This window comes from Pseudopodoces humilis, chromosome 8, assembly GCF_049639895.1.
Source record: "Pseudopodoces humilis isolate 2021_Gansu_Grassland_sample_001 chromosome 8, ASM4963989v1, whole genome shotgun sequence".
Classification (NCBI taxonomy): Eukaryota; Metazoa; Chordata; class Aves; order Passeriformes; family Paridae; genus Pseudopodoces; species Pseudopodoces humilis.
The window spans coordinates 10,826,611-10,848,765 of NC_142207.1; the positions used below are offsets into that span (position 1 = coordinate 10,826,611).

Below are 22,155 nucleotides of genomic sequence, written 5' to 3' on the forward strand. Positions count from 1 at the left end.
GTATATTTTTAATGTAATAAAATCTTCAAAAATAATTTGTCTCTGTCTTGTGTCTCTATAGGAAGAGTGCCAGAACTATGTCCGAGTGCTGATTGTTTATGGCAAGAAGGTTTTTACCTGTGGTACCAATGCCTTTTCACCAGTGTGTTCCAGCCGACAGGTCTGTTTTGCCTCTTTTACAGTGATAGAGAGGGTTGGATACATGCTCTGGGGAAGGACAGTCATTTGGAAGGCTATCATGGCTGCACAAAATATGTTTTAAATGTAGCTGACTGAAATTATGTTGGTTTTCTTCTTTTGGCTGCTTTGGGGCAATGAATGTGTGTCTGCAATTGGGGAACAAAAAGTTCATGTTATGGGCAAGTTTGGTCTGGACAAGGTGCTGCTCATGCAAACCTTGGGTATGACACTGAAAATGGGGAATATAGACAAGCCTAGCTGTGAGTACCTCCTGAACTGAATACTTAAAAGTTTCTTTAAAATAAATAGCAAAACTCCCTTTGTATTCAAGCGAGGCAGGAGCAGGTCCAGAGAACTTGTTTATTTGTATGTTTTTGTTAAGGCCAGTATTCAGGAGGTGTCTATGGAAGATTAAAAACCTGTGCTTGTGCCAGGAGCACCTGATTACACCAAGTGGATTTGGGCCTTATTGGCTGGGGAATCACCCTTTGTACAAAGCAATAGGATCAGTGACACAACTTCTTACATTGGCAAATGATGGCTGTAAAGATCAATTTTCAGTCATCACTAAGATCACATTCTCATAGCTACCTGATTTTTAAAAATCAGGGATTTGCTTGTAGATATTAATGGGCAAACCAAATTCCTTATACTATTAAGAAAGTCAGATGCTCTTTAAATTTTATTCTCTCTCCTTTTAAACACAGGTAGGAAATCTCAGCAAAATCATTGACAGAATTAATGGAGTGGCTCGGTGCCCGTACGACCCTCGGCACAACTCAACAGCTGTGATTACATCACGAGGAGAACTCTATGCTGCAACTGTGATTGATTTTTCTGGACGGGATCCTGCTATTTACCGCAGCCTTGGAAATGTTCCTCCACTTAGGACAGCACAATACAACTCCAAATGGCTCAATGGTAAAGTCATGTGGGTCACATCTGAGCAAGAGATATATTAAAGTCAGCTTGACAGGCTTGTAAATCTTTCTCTCTCTTTTCATATTGAGATCCAGAGTTATGATGGGGGAGGGCTTCCGGAGCAATAATCAATGCAGTTTAGAAGACATTTAAAAAGAGCCTGGAATTATTTCAGAAAAGTTGATTTAGAATATAGAAAGCGGGTCTTACAGGCTACTTAACATATATATGGGCCTCTGTCTTGTGAGATGACCAAATACATAATTTTAACAAGAAAACCACTCAAAGATTTGAAGATCAAAACAACTTAAAGCATCATATTGTTGACCCAGTTCTGCAGAGTAATAGGCATTCTTTACTTCCACTGACTCAGCTGAAGATGCCTGGTTTCAGTGCAAGATCACTCCAAAAATGAGAAATTTCACAGCACATTATGTTCCATGTGAGTCCATGCTGATGTGGATTTGTAGTTATTAAAAGCAGCTCTTACCCCAGTGATAATACCCTGCATCAAGCAAGCTATAGAATTTCAACCAGTAATTCCTGCATAGAGTCCACACCTTCCAACTGGGGCAAAGCACTTCTAGTCTGAGCAGATTGTAGTGATGGAGACCCCAATATTTCCCCTATCTCCTTTTACCCAGGTAAATTGACCATATATTTGAAATCTTTCTATTAGATTTCAGGACATTTCAATTAAAGATAAGAGCAGTGGGACTGTGCACTCTCTGGAGCTTAATAAGACTGAACTAGGCTTCCTGCAGGCATACCAAAGTCAGGATGGAGACCTGGAGTGTAAGGAAAAGGGTGTCATCAGGAAAGACTGTAAATTAGGACCAAGATGCATCATAGCCCATATACACTCACTGGAAACATGTTCCTCTTGTCTGCATGAATACAAGATTCAGAAGGAAGCCACATTGGAACAGGAGAGTTTAAGGAAGACAAACATAAACTGAAGTTTGCTTATGTGACTGGAAAGACTAATGTGACTTTTGGATTTATAACCTTGTGCAGCATTGGTAGCATTGGAGTAATTTAGTCCTGTTCTGGCCACTTTTCAACAAGAAACAGAAAACCTGAAGGTGATTCAGAGAAGAGCCATTCAGTGATTTGAAACTTGGAGAGCCTGCTTCACAGTGAGAGACTTAAGGAGCTCAATTTATTTATCCTTCTGAAAAGGAGATAAAAGGTGTTTTGTTCATAATATAGAAGTACTTACATCAGGAGAAGATTTTGGAAAGGATGAAGTTCTTTAATTGAGCAGACAAGTCATGACAAGAACCTGTGATTGGAAGCTGAAACCAGATAATGTCAAATGGGAAAAGAAGTACAGGTTGCAGCTGGGTCAGTCTTTTAGTCATTTGGACAAGTCACTGAGGAAAGTGATGGATGTAAAGCCAGGTGATATTCTCCACTAATACTGGATCTCCTTTGAAAGATGTGGTCTAATTCTCCTGTTAGTTACAGGATCTGATAGTGGAATTACAGGGCAAAATTCTCTGGCTTGTGTTAGAAAGGTCAGATTGGAGATCACAATGATCTCTTTAAGGTTCATGGTTAGTTTGAAGGAGAAAGTTTGAGAGGAGATGATTTGCAATGCCCTCCCATCTGTACCATCATCTGCCTCCCAAACTTGCCTTGCAGCACCAGTGGCCTGCCTTTCTCTGTTCTCCTTTCTCTACTGGGCTGCAGTGTTAAAGGAATTCTGTACTTTCCTTTTAGCACTACTCAGAAATGAACATTGTGAAAACACCCTATAAAACCAACAGGTTTGTTTGGTCAAATATTATTCATTGGCCAAACTTTTCCTTTTACCAAATAAACTTTTAGGATAAAAGACTATACACTTTAGAGCTTTGTTATATCCCAAATTAAAATATTTATTACTAAACCTACTAAATTCAAAGTTCTTGTCAATTCTTGTGAAAATAATACTGAAAATTTTAGGAGAAAAAGCATTAAGGAGAGCATGTTTCACTACTGTCAGTCTCTGGCATGGTTTTGTTTTATGGACATAAGATAATCTTTTGTGCCTAGAAACTGGAAAGGTTTCATGATAAAAGCCAGATGTGACAGTGCTGGGAGAGTAGCTTGAATGTTTCAGTGCAGTTGCCTGGGGAATTGGGCGGATGCACACAGCATATTTAACACATCACAAGGTCCACTTCAAAAGTGAATAGGTGAAGCAGCCCAATGGGAAGGCTTTTTCTTGTAAAATGAGTATAGGTACAGAGAACAGTCATGCATATGCAAAGTGCTGAACTCTGCTTTCACTGAAATCAGTAGCAGCTTTGCCAATAAAGTGGAGAAACAATGGGGCCTTTCCAAGATCTGAAAAAAGGTACTAGAGCTATATCCTCATATATCATTATTCCCATCTACTGTTTTTATGTCCTCTGCTGACTCCAAACTCCCTGTGGTCCCAGCTTTGACAGGCTGCATAAATGGAGCTGGAAGCACAATGCACTGAGCAAGTCAGTGAGCGTAGATTGATTTCTAACCTATATAAATCTCTTCAAATGTTTGTTTTTCAGAGCCTAACTTTATTGCTGCCTATGACATCGGCTTGTTCACCTACTTCTTCTTCCGTGAGAACGCGGTGGAACATGACTGTGGGAAAACAGTTTATTCTCGTGTGGCAAGGGTTTGCAAAAATGATATTGGAGGGAGATTTTTGCTGGAGGACACGTGGACAACTTTCATGAAGGCCAGACTGAACTGCTCCCGTGCTGGAGAAATCCCTTTCTATTACAATGAATTGCAAAGCACCTTCTACCTTCCTGAGCAAGATCTGATCTATGGTGTCTTCACTACTAATGTGTAAGTTGCACTGGCTTTACTGCCCTTCCTCTATCCCCAGCCATCTGAGACTGACAAGATATTGATTTCTTAAACAGTCTGAGCAACAGTTTTTGGAAGATCATTTGGTAAATGTGAAAGAATAGATAGGTCTGTGTTACCCAATGTGACAGCATAGCCTCTAGGACAGTGGTTTTAATCCATGGTTCACAGATTCCTGGAGTCCATAAAATGTGACTGTGCAGTTTTGGGGTAACTTAATTTGATACAAACCTGGGCATTGACAGGCTTCAGACTTTTTGTAGGGACAGTGCAACTTGTGTAGTTTAGAGTGATGATCTAAAAATGACCCAACAGAAGTACATTAATTTCCAGGACAATCTGATTAATTTTCTGGACAATCTGATACTATTTTGTGAACACTGGAGCTGGCCCATGAGATGGACAGGTGCACAAACTTGGGAGAGAAGGGCTGGAAGGAGAATAATGAGGCAGATGGGATCACAACAGCCTATATTGAAAACAACATCTATTGCAGTTGAACACTGTAATAGCAAGGTCACAGAAGGCGTTTAGCATTTCCAAGGCGGGGAGGCTTTACCTCTGCCACGGACTGTTTGAGGTCCACAAATCAAAAGCAGTGTTGGAACTCTGAGGGGAAGGTATGATTTCTGGTACTTCATAATCACCTCTTCTTGGCTTGATATTGAAAAAACTTGTAATTGGAATGATTTAGTGTAGCTGTGAAAGCAGAACGGAAAAGAGGAGTTAATTAAAAAATATATTAAAAAACTCATAATGTATATTTTTAAGTCAGGAAAACTCAAATAACTTTTTCTCTGATGCCTAAGGCTAGGATGATAAGTTTCAAGCTATAACCAGTCTGCATAGTATTGAGTTTCAATAATACATGTTCTCCAGGGGGGTGTTAGCCTGACGTGTAAACTAGAGAATGAAAATCTGAGTAGTTACTCCATATGGCAGATGTGCCTTCCTTGTGTGAGGCAGCCAACTTCTTTGGGGTTTTGTGTGCAGGGCTGTACTGCCCAATATTAATAAAGGCCTGTTCCCAGGGAGCCCACAGAAAACCAAAGAAGTGAAGCCCCACTGAAGTACAAACCTTCCTGTTTTAATGTGTCACCTGCAGGTGTGAGAGGCCTTGAACTTCAGCCCTTGAAGTCACAAAGCATCAGCCCCAGCTTCTTGAGCTAAAGCAGTGTTGGGGAGCCTCACTAAGAGCCTGAATGTTCTTCCCCCTCTGTAAATTCCAAGAAATATGTACCCTCATGGCCACCTTCATCCTTCTTCCATGTTTTGTTTCTCTTCCACCATTGCCAATGTCAGTCAAAAGTGAGCCAACAGAGAAGCACCTAGAAAAAATAAACATGATTGAGCACTGCACCTTGACTGTGGACTTGGGGAAGATCTGTCCTCAGATTGAAAGGCACATGAGTCATTCTTTCAAAATATTTAGAGGATGTTAGCCAAACTTCCTGAACATTAAAAGGAAATCTGGCTACTGCTTTGGGCACTTGAGCTGACCCTTTTTTTTTTTTTTTTGCAGTTGGATAGGACTTCTTTGCCCGTAGTGATAATGTTTTATCTATCCATTTGTCCATTCATCCAGCCAAGAATGGAAGTTGGAAATGAGAAAAATATTAATAACTGTATTTTATTTATCAAATTGGTGACTTTTTGGACAATCAAGAGGGAGACAGACTAGCTCTGGCTAGGACAGTTCTCTTCTACTGTGTCCATCTCCCAAATTTAACATGAGATGTGATGAGTGTTACCTGTCTCCTTGGGTACACTTGAGCATTCTTTGTACATCAGGGATGTAGAATCTCTCTTGTATCTTCTGAAGATAATATAATATGCAACATTTGTGTAATTGAAGAAATTAGTAATTGATAACAGCTGAAGTTAGATCAAATAGCATTTTGGGTCTACAACATGGTGTTCTTTTAAAAGTTCAAAGAGAGAAAATATTCCAATTTGTCATCCAACTACAGAAATAATGGTAATTATTCTTTTAACTTTCACTGGGACTTATATCATGCTGCATGAGCTCTGCATACCAAGGAGGGTTAATTTATGCACCAGTCTGAGTTTCTTTGTGATAAAATGCCAATGCAACACAAAACTATGATTTTTTTATTGCTGGTGTTTACAGGTACTTTCTACTTTGGAAGGTTCATGTTTAATGAATTTAGGGTCATCTTATAACAAAGGGGAATTAGTCGTGGTGGTAACACCCACGTAAAGATTTATTGCATGTTATGTTATACCCAGCTGAATCAGTGGGAAAGAGAGCTTTTGGGGGAAGCTGCTGATGAAATATTTAAGATGTTTTTATTAAAAATTTCTGGGAGGTAATAGAGACAATGTTAAAACCTCTTTGAACTTAACCCATTCTTTAAATCAACTAGTTAGTCACAGGAGGTAGGAGGTGGGAATAAAGGAAGTTGCACTTCACACAAAAACACAGGGCCCAGCTGCACCAGTTGATGTCACTGGCTTGAGACTGGGATCAAACTTTTCATAAGGAGGGATGGGAAATGTGCCAGGTCACAGATGGAAAAGAAAATGGTCCACAGATTTAATGGAAAACCACTTTCCTTTCTCCTTTCCAGCAAAGAGAAAAGGTTAAACTATGAAGTCCTTAGCAGGACCCTAAAAATATCCTTTTTTTTTTTTTTCCCTAAGTATTTTCATTAGACTAGTGGAATTTTATTCTTTCTTTTCCTTTTTCATTTTCTCCCTCATTGTCTTTTTTTTTCCTGTGTGCGCCTCAAGGCATTTACTTGTCATCCATCATTAGGTTTGTCTTAAGAGCTGCTGTCTGTGAGCATGCACTGCATCAGCAGTGTTCAGACAAAAGTGGAGAAAGGTTTGCCTGGCGTTGCTTTGACATGTTCAAAGTGAGCTACTCCATCATTCTGGGATTGCAAGGGGCAGGGGGGAGCAGAGAATGGGAAGGCAAAGCAGGAAGTTCTTCCTGATGTTGTATTGCTAAGAAGAAATATGCTGTGAAAGAATCTGTTCTTCTGCTTTCCAGACTGGGATGGTGAAGAAAGGCTTTTTTTTGTGTGTGCAAGAGAGTGTAATTATTGGTTTAGTTTAAAAAAAAAAAAGTTCTTTTCAGGGAATTCAAATTGCCTTAATTAGCAGAAAGATACATACAGCAGGGCTTGGGTTATTTAAAAGGCACCGTGACTAATCAGTCTCTCATGCTGGCCCTATTTTAACTTTTATTTTGATATCTTTTTTCTCTAAACCTTGTTGTTTTCCTAAAAAAAAAAAAGGTGGGGGGGGAAGGGAAGAACTGGGAGCAGGTTTAAATTTCAGGTCATCACTTATCAAATGTCCCTCTGGGTCAGTTTTGTTGAGGTCACCATCTAGAAATGCCCTCCAACCCTCTTGAGGGAGGAGGAGATGAGCTGGCTCAGGACCCTGCAGAAATGGGTCCTCCAGGACTGAAATGGAGCAGCAAAGGCCAGCTGATGTGTGTGCAGTGTGACTAGGCAGCCCAGCATCCTTGAAGCACATTCTTTTCCAAAGAGTCCTTCCCACAGCAGCATTTCCCTCACCGTGCTGTGCCTCCCCTGGCTGAGCATGCTTGGTGAACATTCTGCCCTACACAGGTCCTGTTCCCACCTGGGAACACACAGAAGTGAAATGTGGTCATTGAAAATAGAGGTTTTCATGAATTAGCGAGACATGCTGAGCTGTTGTCAGAATCAGCTGGTTTGTCACTGTTGCCTTTTCCCTTCCACTGCATGTATATAAATTTCATATTAGGTGATATATTTTATAGCTGAAGATTTCAGGAACCAATGGAAACAGAATTTCACCTTGAGAAACAACAAAAGATGAAAAATTAGCTTGTTTGTAATCAGTAAAGGTAGATGGGTTGTTAAAAAAATAAAAATAAAGCCAGACTCCAATAATCCATGCAAATTAAACTGTATTCACCTTTCTTGTCAGAACTGCTTCCATGGCCCTTAAATCTCTGACATTTTAAAACCAAAGTTAAAATTCATTCTCAAATTTGTCACACAAGTCCTCTGCATTTTACTGTTTATTTATTTATTTATTTATACTCCCTGTGAGATTGGTATCACTGTTCATCTACCTAGCAATTTGCATGTATTTTATTTGAGTGGAGTTTGATGTCTGTTATGATGAAAATGTCAATGTTCTAATGATTAAATTGATTTTTTTTCCCTCCCCTTTTCCAGAAACAGCATAGCTGCCTCAGCAGTGTGTGCCTTCAATCTGAGTGCCATTACTCAAGCATTTAATGGCCCCTTCCGTTACCAAGAAAACCCAAGATCAGCCTGGCTGCCAACCTTAAACCCCATCCCTAATTTCCAGGTACTGCTGTTGCCCTTCAGTTTACTGCAGTCCCTTTGAAGTTCTGTCACTTCAGTGGGTTGATTTATATAGGGCTCGTTTTTTCAGGCAGATCCATGGTACAGATAAATTGTATTTCTCCTCATTTATGAGTGTTTTAGTCTGTGGAACTCCTTGCTACAGAATTCTTGGCAAAAATTGAATGGTTTAAGGAATAATAAGAATGGTCTGGGTATTTTATAATAATGAATTATAAAAATCTCTGTTGCACTTATCACTGACACATGTACTCTGAGGATGTGACTCTCACAAGAGGACATAAGAAATGTCCCTACTAGAACTGGGGAGGACTGAAAGCTGAAGCTGGACAAAGTCAAACTAGAATGGACACAACCTGTATTTTTTAAACAAGAAGGGTAATTAACCACTGTGACTCTGTAAGGAAATGATGAATTTTCCATCACTTGATAGGGCCCCTAAGGCTACAAGTGCTTCAGTGGAAGATGGATGACCTTTTAACACATGGTAGCTCAGCCAAAAGCCATAGACATGTTGCCACAGTAACTGGTGGAAGGGGACACACGAGGATTGTCACAGGGGTTCCTTCTCCTTTTAAAAATCTTTGAGTTTATGAATGAGCAATTTTCCAGGATTATCAGTTCAAGCAATTTCAAAAATTATAAAACAGCTTCAGTTGCTTTATCACCAGATCCAGTCAGTGTGGGGCAGAGTATGTGTGGGACAGCCCCAACAAACCTGAGTCTTCTGAAGCACGAGCCCATTTTACAGCTCAGCCTCCTCCCAGCAGGGGAATCCTAGGGAGGATGGACTTGTCTTCATGTCCTTCCTTTCCCATGGCAAATCCTTTCAGCCCAAATGTCTGAATCTGGCTCTCCTTTATTATGGCAAATGTGCTGAGGCTGCCTGCAAGTGCCATCTGCCTTCAAACTGGTGATGTCAAGGACCTTCCAAAAAGAGCTCTACAGTTCCCTGAAATCACAGCAAGAGCAGATGGGAGGCAGGTCTCTGCTGCAGGCAGGGACAGCCTTGTCTTCCTGCTGAGAAACCTCATTCCTCCTCCTGAATTCCCTTTTGGCACCTGACTGAGTGCTCCTGCTCATACAAGGTGGCACAGGCTTGGCCTCTTGATCACCCTCTCAGCTTGGTGCACTCAAAACCAAGAAGCAAAGCCTTGCTGAAGGCCCAGCCATGCCAACATAGCCAGGTTTTTGTTGTGCTTGTTCTTGGGTGTTTTTTGAGTTTAAAGGAAATATCAAGGGAAACTTAATATTTAGAATCATATTACTAGAATCATCAATATTAGAATCAAGGACTTTCTATCCCTTGCTAGGCTAACCCAAAATGAATAGTAAAGGACTTTGGAAAGGAATAGTAAAGGATTTTGGAGGGCATTTCCATGTAGTGAAAAGTATCAGATAAAATGTGGAGTGTAAAGACTGCAGCAGCAAGATGAAAGGAAAGGGTCAGAGGAAAATAAGGAAAGGAAAAAGAGGTATGTGGTAGACAAAAGGAAGATTGCAAAAAGAGATTAAGATATTTTTCAAGTACAGAAGGAACAAGAGGTCAGTGAGGAGCCTTAAGGAGATGACAAGGGTAATTTAATGACAGAAGAGGCAGATATTGCAAAAACATTAAATTATTTTTTTTTGCCTCAGTGTTCACAAAGAAAGATGAGGGAAGCATGCCAGAATTTTTTTCTTGCAGAGAGGAAGGAGAAATACTGAAGGATGCAGAAGACCAGGACAGTACAGATAATCAGGAAATTAGAACAAAACAACATTAAACCAAACCAGAGGGATGCTGCGTCAGCACATGAGCTGCCAATAGACCAAAAGAATTATCTGTGACTTGCTGAGAGCAGAAAACAAAACCAGCAATGACATTCCTGCCACTGGGACTCCTTTTAGGTGATGCTCTAGAAGGGAAAGTGAATGGGGAGAAAAGCATCCAAAGGAAGACAGTGGTGTGAACAAGGAGTATAGGATACAACAAGATCTAAGAACTCCTTAAAATGTGGGATGAGTCATGAACTAAAAAACAAACCATTGCAATAGAAAAAAGCATTAAAACCCACCTGAGGATACATAAAAAACCCACTGATGTTTCTTTAGTCTGGATATTGAGGAAGATGCTTAAATTGATTAAAAAGTGACCATGTTCATAGGTTGTGAGAATTAAAATAGCTGTGTTCTTCTAGCTCCCACAACATCTAGAATATTGTAAGGCTTAGTACACCAGCCACTGGAATCCATATTTACTGTGTTAAATCCCTGACAACTCATTTTAGCACGTAGTAGGAGAAGGGCTGTGTGGTGCACCTAGGAAAGGCAGCAATAACACCAAGAGTTGTTGTGATGCGTATCCAGAGTGTGCACATGGGAAATTTGTACATTGCAGCTCAAGGGCTGTAAACCAACATCCTAATTCTCAGTATTTTGACTTTGCTTCAAGGAAAGCCCAAATACCTGGACCCAAAATGAAGAAAAAGAAATGTGTGGGATTTTATGTCTAGTGAAATTTCTCAGGTGTGAGTTCCATTAAGTGAGTAGTGAAGTTGTTTGTAGACTGAGTATGAGACTTGGCAGAATTTAGTTGTACCACTGTTCTCCCATGGTCTTGGGAAGATAAATAGCCAGTCATCCTGCTGCCTTTTGGACTAATAAATTTTCTGCCATCCATACATGATATTGTGGGGAAGAGTGAGATCCAGCCCCAGCTACTGGACCAAAAACTAGCACTGGCTACTGAGTTATAGAGATTAATCTAAGATAGAAATTCAGGCCTTAAAATGCATTATCCACCTGGTAGGACTCAGGCTGTTTAAAAGACACAAGACGAGCTCTTCTACTCCCCTGTTCTTGCTGGGGAATTGAGCCCTGTTTCAGTGCCTGTCTTGGTGCTGGAGGATGGGTAGTCATGGCTTGATATGGCATTTGCTGTCAGGAGAGAAGAGGGTGGGGGGAGCTCATGGTTAACCTGCTTTGCTTCAGATGCACCTGTGGGGGCCTGTCCAGAGGGGAGCACATTAAAGAAAAGCAGTGTGGCAAGTTTGGTTCTTTGATGCAAAACCAGTCCGTTTTCAGGTTTTTTAAAACTCCGGGTTGTACAGACTGAGATGCTAGGTAGAGTCTGAAGATTGTCTGAAATGTTTCAAGGATTTATCACCACGAGAACTTTCTCTCCACTGCTACCTTAAAATCTATCTATATCTAATTTTAATTCTTTCTTTTTCTCCATGGTTTGTTAAACACTGCTGGTCAGTGGACCACCTAGGAGAAAAGTTTTCAAAGAGTGGTCTACAGGCCAAATCTAGGCTAAGGACCTGTGATCAGGCTATATACTTAATCCTGTGACCCTCAGACAGACCCACCTCCCCAGGAAATCAACAGAACATGAGTTTCCATGCTGAGCTGGGGAGAAGATGCACTTTCTGAAATTCAATCTTCTGTATTTAGTGTGGGACACTGAACGATGACAGCCCTAATGAGAACCTGACGGAGAGAGTCCTGCAGGACGCACAGCGCTTGTTCCTGATGAATGATGTGGTGCAGCCAGTGACTGTGGATCCGTATGTGACTCAGGACAGCATTCGATTTTCCAAACTGGTGGTTGATATTGTTCAGGGGAAGGATACTCTCTACCATGTCATGTATATTGGAACAGGTAAGAGCATGAGGGTTTCAAACAGTTCCTCCTGCTTGCTTGTAGACCTAGCAACCCTGGAAGCCTGGTTGTGAAGTCCTTACACAGTTGTCATTCAATATGATTTTGGTACAAAACAGCATTGAAGTTGTTTGCCTGAGTAAATTAAAGGCAGGATGGGGGACTTGAGGCAGAGTCCCAAGTGATCAGACTATAAATCTCCACTGTGTTTAAAAAGAACAATAACATTTTTCTCCCTCTTATAAAAACATGTTTCAACTAATAAGGCTAATAAATAACACTGGGGAAGAGCAGAGGTCGCTGGAATGCTCTGTGGTTTCATGCATGTCAGTTGCCTCTCAGAGCTATGACAGACCCATCTCTGAATAAGCGATAATAATGCATAACCTCCAGGTTTGCCCAGGGATTTAATTATGTTTTTCTTTGCACTTCCACATCCCTACTGGTGTATGACTCACAGTGCTTTTGGGAATGGGCATGCACTGAAGTTTAAGGCAGATAGGGAAGCTGAGGCAAGTGCTTTTTTGTGGGAGCATAGCATAGCAAGCCAGTGGTAGAATTAAGTGTATGATTTAGTCTCTTGATTTTGACTTCCATCCTCTAATTAGCAGGACATGTTGCTTCTTCTGAAAATCGCAGGTATCTTGGATAAGTAAAGATGCTGAAGAAGGACAAAGTGTTATAAATGGTTATCTTAGCCTGTATTCATACTAATGATAGAGGTTAAATTAAATGGTTTGATTAATCAGAGCATATGGCCAGCCTCATGGGTATAATGTTGTTATCCTCTATTGCAGAAGCTTTGACTTTAGAATAAGATGGATTGCTTCCATAAGTGTTAATTTAATCTCACATCTGAATGCAGAGTCATTGCCTCATTCTCGTGTTTAGGAGAATGGATCTTCAGGACTGTATCATAATTTATCTAAATTTTACCACCACTTATTTCAAAAGTGATCAGCTTGGTTTATTATTTATATGTTCTAGCAACACTCCCAGTATGAGAACTCCATGAACATTGATGAGAAGGTTGTAGTTAAATGGAAATGCAGCATGATTCTACCAATATGATATCTTGATATTTAAAGTGAGGAGTCTTACAGTTACTTAAAATGAGGTTCAACTTACAAAAAGTTGGAATACTTCCTGCCTTGTATCATTAGTGTAGAAAGGTCCAATGCCATAACCTTAAATACTTATGTTTACTTTATGGCCCAGGTTAGTGGTGGCTGAAGAGTATGCTGGAAATGTTTAAACCTGTGAAATGCTCAAATAGAGACAGCCCTGCCCAGAGGCAGCCCTGAACACAAACCCAGTCCTGAGACTAACTGAGCCCAGACTTCAGTCTTGTTCCACATGTAAATGAAAGGGAAACTTTACACGGTGGCCTACCCCACTGCTATAAATTGCTGAGCTTTGCCACCACTGCAGAAGTTACTGGAACAGAAAGCTCAAGTTGCAGGAACAACTGGGCCGACAGACCTCTTGAGGGTTTTAATGAAAATTAGTGTGCATTAATCTCCCACAGTTTAGCAGATCTTTAAATTGTTTAGGTAAGAGCACTGTGAGCACAAACATGTATGTTTCTGTGTATGCCGTAGCATCCCCTTGTCAAGCTGGCTTCTTCCAGGAAGAGGATCAATTAGGTCTGTGACCCATGCAGTCATTGTGGAGGCCTCAGAGATTTCCAGCAGGGCTGCTGCATCTGTTGTCATTTGTCATGACATCAAATCACACTGATCTGCTCTATAAACCAATAGAAATACAGACTCAAAGCACCAGCAATTATTCTTGCTATCCTGGGTCACCTTGCTCTGTAACTCACTGGTAATGGGACCAGACCCCTCTGCCTCAGTGCTCCAACCAGGAAAAACTGCCAGGTACTCACTGTCCAGATGGTTCACATCCTTCTGAATTCCCATCTAAGTGCATTCTCAGGTGGTTTCTGAGGATTGTAGTGATATAACTGGATCTCTCTACCATGGGCAGGAGGTGATCCAGAACTAGGCTAAATCAACTTTGTAAAGATGAAATTAATATTTCACTCTTTAGACAGGTATGAAACGAAGTCATTGCCTCCAAGATTTACTTGTGCCTTGCTTCTTGTTCTATTAGAATATGGCACCATCTTGAAGGCCCTTTCTACTACTAACAGGAGTCTGAGGAGTTGTTATTTGGAGGAAATGCAGATCCTTCCTGATGGACAACAGGAAGCAATCAAGAGTCTCCAAATCCTACACAGCGACAGGTCACTTTTTGTGGGTCTAAATAATGGAGTGCTAAAAATTCCTTTGGAGAGATGCTCCATGTACAGAACAGAAGGGTAAGTAATTTACAGCTCTAATATACCCCACTTCTGGTTAAAGAAAAAAACACCAGGGTAACATGTTCCTGTCTGACTCAGTTTAGAAGACGTTTTGTTTCATCAATGAGAGACAAAAAACACTGCTGAAGTGCATCTCCTGGTAGATAAATGCATGACAAGAACCATGAGGATAAGCAATTTTTAATTTTTTTTTTTTTGTAAATGCTAATTAGTCCTCCTCAGAAATTAATCATATGTTTACCAAGGAAGGGCTTAAAATACTTACTTTTTTTTTTAACTTCATATTATAGTGTTGCTTTTTATTAAGTCCATGTGTTTTTCCTGGTGGTTCATATTGGCAGTATGGCTGAAGGTTTCTGAATTTGGGTTGCAGCCAGCCTTTCCTTGCTTATCCGAGTCATCACCTCTCAAACATATGATGAGGCAGGGCTGGGCTGTGTGGCAACTTGTTATTGCTTTTGGAAATCAATAGTTCATCTCAACTATGTGTGACACTTCTTACACTTGGATAGATTCTGTGCCTTGACTATACCTTATAAAGGGAGTAGGAAAAATTACTTTTTCTAATTGTCTGCCTTGGCTCCAGAGCTGTCTTCCACAAAGAACTGTAGAAGGTTTTTGCATCCAAACGATGCCTCTCCATTTAAGCAGATGAAAGAGTGTGATAGCAACTGTTTGAGACAGATGCTCAAATAATCTCACTGGGTGCTGTGGGCATTTACTTGTTTACATCTCTTGAAAATACTTCTCTCATACTTTTGCCTTGCTTGCCTCTGTAAGAGTTTTGTGTGAAACTGATGTCCCCTGTGCTAGACAAGAGGAAGGATTTTGTTAGCCAATTAAATGGGTTCCCTCTTCCATGGTCTACTGCAAGATGTCCCTGTTCTCTTGCCATAAAAACTGATATAGAAAATGTCACCATAATTTTATTTTCAACAGGTAGAGTTGATATCTTGTACTAAATCCACATATGTCTGAAACAGACAGACATAAAAGTGTTTAGTAATAAAAAACCACAGCTGGAAAGTGCCATCCTGTCCTCAGCCCTTAAAAACAGAGATTTTAAAAGGTAGATCATAACAGCAGTCCTTTTCAGGCTGTCCTGTATAGTCTCAGTCTGAGAATATTTATGTGTGTATATCTATATATGATCCAGTTTCAAGAGAAATGAGTTCTTCCTTTCCTTTCCTAATCTTGAGTTCAGCTTTCCAGTAATTTATAGATGCTGTCCTATTTTCAGCCTGCCCAAGTACTTTGTATGACACTCCCATTAAAATTCAAATGTTGGAGGTTTACTGAACTGCCTTAAAATGGGGTAAGAAAGAAAAAAGCAGTGACTGGAGAGCAGATGGGTGGGGTATTTCACAGGAGCACCATATTTAGGTCCTGGAGGTTGCAGAGCAGCCTTGTATAAGCTTATCCCAGCAAAACACAAACCTATTGTCAGAGAGGTTCCCGTGCCTGCTGGTGAGCAAAAGCAGCCTCAGTTTTATGCACTCTATGGCACTGAGTCCTAGCTGAAATTACTGGGAAGTTAGTGTGCCAGTGCTGGTTTTTTAATAAAACAAACTTTCTGGAGGCAATTCTTCTTGCTTCTGAGTGAAACAAGAAAACAGCCCAGTTCTTCAGGGTTGGGAGACTCAAATTTTGCCTCCATTGACTAGTTTCATAATAGAAATCAGCAAAACCCAGCCATGGGGCAGTAGCAAGGTACACTAGATAGGGTCTATGGATGGCATGGTGGGATGTGATGTGGGAGATCAGAATTTGCTGAATTTGGGTGCTGGCCATTTAGAGTTCTTGTGTACATTGCAAAGGACCCTTTGCCCTGCTGATGAATTTTGTGGGGGGACTGTGCATTTGGAAAAAGGAAGGAAAAAAGAAGAAAGTAGGAAAAAAGTAGGAAATCCAAGAAATTTCATCATTTATTTATTTGTTTGAGATGATGTTTACGATATTAGTATTACATTTTCGGCAAAGTGGGTTTTTTTGTTGTTTTATTTTTTTGTCTAGGAAATTATTAAACTGCAATTTTTTCCTCTGCAAGTGTCGGAATCCTTTCTCCCCTTAGCATCCTGGCTATGTAGGTGATAAGTCAATTTGACCTCCTTTGTATTTCTTTCAATCCTGAACAGTATCAAGAAGGATATTTTAATTTCCTCCAGTGCATTCCACCTGGCACTTCTCCTGGGCTGTGATTTATTGCTTATTGTTGTGTCTATATTTAATACACGCCAATATTCAGCCACTATGGGAAGAAGGGCTCCCACCCCTACAACACTCCCTGCTTACTTTTTTGTTGTGCTGTGACTTCGTGACTGGCCTTCTCAAAAAGCTCTGGTTTCAGCAGTTTTTATAATGTAATTGTTTTGGTGGGCGGCTGGGCTCGGGAAGCTTGGAGGTGATGGAGAGAATTTGTGCCTCCCAGGCAGGAATACCACATTGTTTGTTGTAGGCTCTGCCTTCTGTTATCAGGAAACTTTTCAGCCTTTTAGACCCTGGGGGCTGATGTGGGTTTGCTGATACAGAGCTGTTGTCTTCAACCTGCCTTCCCCCTCCTCCCTGGAACAGGCAATAATGTATCGAGGTAAAATTGACCCTAGCATTGATTCCTACCAGCGATCTTGTTCACTGCTCTGCTGCTTTAAAACCTCAGGGCTTGGTACCGAGGCTCAGAATTGGGGCAGCGGGAAAATCAGCAGCAAACGGAAGAGATGGAAAGGGATAAGGATTTCTGCCATCTCCTTTATGTTTGTTTATTGACACAGCACCAGTTCAATCTCTTAAATGGTGACCAGTAACTCAGCCTCATGTCTTGATGTAGTGGGTGTCTGAGCAGTGTTTTGTGTGTGCCCACTGACCTGTCCCAGTCTGTCTTTTCAGAACAGCCACTCTTAGCAACAGGGCAATGGGAAGACATCTGTAATGTCAGCTGTCCAAATTTACAGCTGGACTTGGCCGCAGGGACTTTGCCTTGTGAGTGTGTGTTCCTGATTTGCTTTTCCTGCTCTCTTGAGTGCTGCCGTTCCCCACTCACTGGAGACTCTTGGGAAGATGTCCAACATGAGCAAAACCTACAAGGCCTTTGAATATGCAGAATGTTTTGAAGGTTGTTTTGCTGGGTGGTAGATTGGCTGTGCTTGCTGCTGAATTTTGCATTGCTTTGAAATCTTTGTAACTTCCCTGCAATTTTCAAATGAGCTTTGATTTTTTTTACCTCAAGTTGCCCCCAAGCTTTGGTGGGGAATATTTGAAGAACCAGTACTGCAACCTTATCACTGACACAACTATATCTTTAGAATGTGCCTGAACAAAATCCCAAATCTAAATTTCAGAGAGCTGAGGACCTCAGATCTGCAGCGTTATTTTCAGGTGGGATGTATCTGTAAGGCGTAGTTTAGTAATTTTTTCGAAGGTTGGGGTGCAGTTATTCATTTTTAGAATTGCAATCAGACAGATAGGAAAATGAAGCTGGTTGTTACAAGGAATAGTTTATGATCTCTTTCTGTTGACTCTTTGCAGCAACAGAACCATGGGAGTCTGAGCAGACGGAAACCCTGAGGCAGGCCGAGGATTTTGATTGCATATTTAAATGAGGATAAGAAAATGTTTGGAAATATGACCAGACGGTCTCTTGAATACCCACCCCTTCTCCTCTCCCCGTCCTGGGCAGTTTATTTTAATGCACTTTATCTTGATATTCATTCCTTCTTCTTTCTCCTTCCATAATTTTTCTGCATAAAACTTCCCATTAACATGATGCAAGTTGCAATTCTGGATGTACAGCATGGTTCTGGGGATAGTTTGGCTTGTCTGTGCTCTCCCTGCTGTGCTGTGGGCATATCCCAGGTTTTGTCAGTGCCACCTCAGGTTACCTTCATGCCAGTGTGGATCCTCTGCTTCCAGAGCCAGGTCCACTTCATGCAGCTATGACATGCTCATACCTGAACCCTTGCCTGCTTTTTGACCCCATTGCAGGGAATGTGCTGTTGAGTGATGGTGAGTTTTGCCTTCTTGCTTGGCCTAAATTCAGTTGCACATCCCCTCCACACATGGTACTTAATGCAAAGCTGGCAGAAATGACTCAGCTGACAAGGACTCTTATTTGCTGACTTGATATCTGTGAGAGAAGCACAGCTCACCTCTAAATAGCTCTGGGCCAGTGATCAGACAAACTAAGTACATGTAGGTGAGTAACTCCTGAAATGGCTCCAGGGAGTTTTTCGGAAGAAAAGGGTCAGTAGCTACACTAAAGGAGCAGAAAGTTTTCTGCCCTCTTTGTCTCTCTCCAAAGTGGAACTGTAGCTCCAAACACGATCACTGATCACTGTACCACATCCACCTTTGAGGGGGTTGAGATATCACATGGAGGACTGCTTTGGAGTCTAATGTTATGTTACTTTTTTTTTAAGGCTTATATGATGCAAAATCCTCTGTAACAAAGGAGTGAAACGCTTGAATGTAGGATTCTAAAATCTGAATTGCAGGATTACCATATTTCAGAAGTGAAACTATTGAGGAACGTGTTTGGAGAAATAACAGTCTGGGTAGAGGTCTAAAAGTTTTCTGGTTTTGGGGAAGGATTTAATTGAATATGGGCTGGAAATCCTCTGACTTCTTAATCAGTATGATGATAGCTCCTTGAAGGACAAACAATGAACTATTTTTGGGTAAAATGTTTTAAAAGGTAGAGGAGGGAACAACAGAGACACTTGTGGAGCCCAGCATCCAGCAGATCACTGAGGCAACTCTGATGGCCAGATTGTTCATCAAAGATCTTGAAAATCCAACACCTTTTTCTTAGCTGAGGCTGTTGAAAATCTGGCTCAGATTTTGTTTTGAAGATCTTCTCCCTGAGAGTTTAAAAAAATACTCAGCACATTGAATATCCATTTTAAAATAGAGGCAAAAGGAAAGGTAACAGACTACAAAAATGTTGTGATAAAGCTTAATCATTAATTTCCATCTGTTCTGGCTGATATAGCCTCTCCACAATTAAAGGAATTAGCTAATTATTGTATCACCACTAATGCTGAAAAGCTTTGGAAGACTTCATAGGCAGAAAGGGGAGTGCTCAGCCCAATGTTTTGTCATCCACAGTATCCAATAATACATCAGAATAAATCACTAAACATCTGGTTTGACATTCTGGTTGCATTTAAGAAAATAGCGATACTCCCACTGACAGAGAATGAAGACATCAAACAGAACCATGATCACTAAAGCTCTTGGAAAGAATGAATTTTGTAGATGAAATGGATCTGTGTTCTTTAAATAGAAGTACAAAATTATACCATTTTCTCTATCCTGACAACACATTTGCATCTGCTGTAGCAGGCAATTACTCCCATTTTCTTTAATGTAGCTGTTTATACATGTAAAGTTAAGTGCATCCATACTATTTGCAGGATATGGACCTCTAAGGTTTGAAGGGATGGTAAGGTCTAAGGAACATGGCTTTCAGAATAGCAGTCGAAGAGCTTCACTTGAATGGTCTGGGAAAGGGACGTGACTAAAATTGGAAATAAAAAGCAGACAGGGATAAGCAGTGAGGTAGTGAGCTGGGGCATGTTTCCTGTAAGATGCCAGAGAGATTGGTTTTCAGTTTCATCTTATTTGACATTATCTTTAATGGCATGGAAGAAAGAAAATAGCATACTTTGTAGATGGCATTTAAGTATGAAGGAATCACAAATAACAGTGAGGAGAGAAATGCAGTGTGGGGCCAGCAGGAAAACCAGCATAAGGCTGAGTTTGAGGAATAAGCCTGTGCTGAGATTTCTGGTGCATGTGTTGCTGAAAAAAAGAGAGGATACAAAATAGGAGGGGGCTCTGCTCCCAACCAGATGAATTATTATGAGTTTTTCTCATTTCTGCTCAAACCAATGACATGTATTAATTTTAAGCAGCCTGTACAGTTTTAGGCTCCCACTTTAAATTCTGAAGTCTGGAAATGACCCTGAGTGAACAGCAGGGGAATTTAACTCTGGAGTCCAGAGTTATACAATTGCTGAAACAGATGAAGGTCACTTCAGAAGAAGCCAAACAAAATCAGATGATTTCAGGACTCACTTCCTTTTGTCTCCTTCCTATCATGACTAGGTTGCCAATTCGTTTTGGGTTTGCCAGGAGGGAGGACATAGGTTGAACATGCCAGGGCTTTTGTTTGCTGCCTACTTTTAAAGCATTCTGCCAACATGGCTTAGGAACAGTTTAGTGTATGGATCCTTTTACCTCTAGGAGGTTGGCTTTAGGCCAGCTCAGATCAATGCTGTCTAAAAGTCATTACCATCTGATGCCTGCTAGGTGGGCTGTGTGAAATTACTTTCAACACAGTGGCAACTGACAGGAAAGCATGTAGTTTTCTTGGAATATGTTATGTTATCCTAACATCAGTGCTATTGTTATACAAACAAGATTAATAACTAAAGCTACCAGCAAGCCCCAGGGCAGATGTCCATTGCATCTGTCAAATCTTGCCATTTGCTACTATTATGTCCTAAGATTTGTATTCTAGGCAATGGTCACATTCAGTAAGGTGGCTCCTGATGAAAGGAGCATATCAGTCATACTGCTGCTATGGCTGGTTTTCTTCATGTCTCAAGCTTCAGGCAGAACTTGCAGGGTAAAACACAAATATGTCCAATGTTAATACTGAATTAATGTATTGCTACAGTTGCATCATTAACTTTTTATCAGGAGATGTGCTGTTTTACCTGTTTGGGGAAGAGGAAGTATCTGGAGTCAGAGCAAATTTGGTTTTGCTGGTTCCAGTTTAAAATTTAAGTACATATAAATGCATAAAATATGTATGTGTTATAGAAAAATATAATATTGCACAGTCTGTTAACTTCTATCAAAATGCCCAAGTATTGCAGAACTATGGGAACACTCCAGTCTGCAAGAGATAAATCTGGATTTCAAGAATATCCATTTGCTTAAGTGATATTCTCTTCTTAAAAAAGAGGAATGAACATTGTTTGGTGGTGTTTTTATAATTACATGGGAAGAAACACTGGAGAATATGTAGCAGGTCCATTTTTCCCTTTATACAGTGTTATCCTTGCATTAGAAGGGAGATGTGTTTGATCCTTAGGCTGTAATGGATGGTCTAATATTTACTTGCCTTTTCCAAGATACATTAATCTACAAAGGCTCTATCTAGTTTAATCTGCATCTTGTTGAGCAGAAAATAATTACCCAGATCTTAACAAAATCCAACTTTCACAAAGGAGCTGCTTGAATATGGATTACTTTGTGCAGCCTAGGTGACAACTGTAGGCTATTTTCAGGTTTCTTTTTCATCGTTCACACTGCTAAGTTTTCTGCCTTTGCAATTTTCTTTCCTATCCTAAGTTCCCATTTTAGTGTAACTTGTGTTCTTAAATCATCGGCATCTTGCAGAATAAAGCACCTGTCTGTGTCCCTTGCAGTGGATTTGCTCTTGCCTAAGCCACCCTTTGCCTGTCTCCACCCACACCACCAAACTACATCAATTTGCCATGTTTGCGCAGAGGTCTCAGATCTGCAATCACACAGCAGAAGCACAGGAGCAGAGCATGGCTTAGTCCTAATCTGACAGCTGCCTGCAGACACTGACTGACACAGGTCAGAGACAGGAACTAACACTTCAGTGCACTGATTTGCCCAAGCTGCCTTTCCAAAAGGATGCCTGGTCCCCTCTGCCTCTTCCCATATGGCAGCCCTGGGGATCCATGTTTTCTTAAGGCTCTAAAGCCTGCTGAGGCTTGGAAACGGTGGTGCTTCGCAACCCAGACAAACATGCCCCACATTCAGGAATTCCTTCTGGCTGTTGCTTTCATTAGGACTTCAATAGTATCTGAGTTTTCTTGTGGATGAATGATCCTGTCACTGGTAGTCAGAGA

At 40.8% G+C, this 22,155-nt stretch overlaps 1 protein-coding gene across 3 annotated transcripts in view; it reads left to right on the forward strand.

The window, feature by feature from the left end:
• Window positions 1–22,155, forward strand: part of SEMA5B (semaphorin 5B) — a 264,661-nt gene that overhangs the window by 196,745 nt on the left and 45,761 nt on the right. For all 3 annotated transcript variants that reach the window (XM_005519650.3, XM_088058505.1, XM_088058507.1), the window contains exons 7-12: window positions 62–160; window positions 888–1,101; window positions 3,639–3,924; window positions 8,145–8,280; window positions 11,736–11,943; window positions 14,059–14,266. In XM_005519650.3, the coding sequence (XP_005519707.1) occupies window positions 62–160; window positions 888–1,101; window positions 3,639–3,924; window positions 8,145–8,280; window positions 11,736–11,943; window positions 14,059–14,266 (1,151 nt within the window). The remainder of the gene's footprint in view (window positions 1–61; window positions 161–887; window positions 1,102–3,638; window positions 3,925–8,144; window positions 8,281–11,735; window positions 11,944–14,058; window positions 14,267–22,155) is intronic.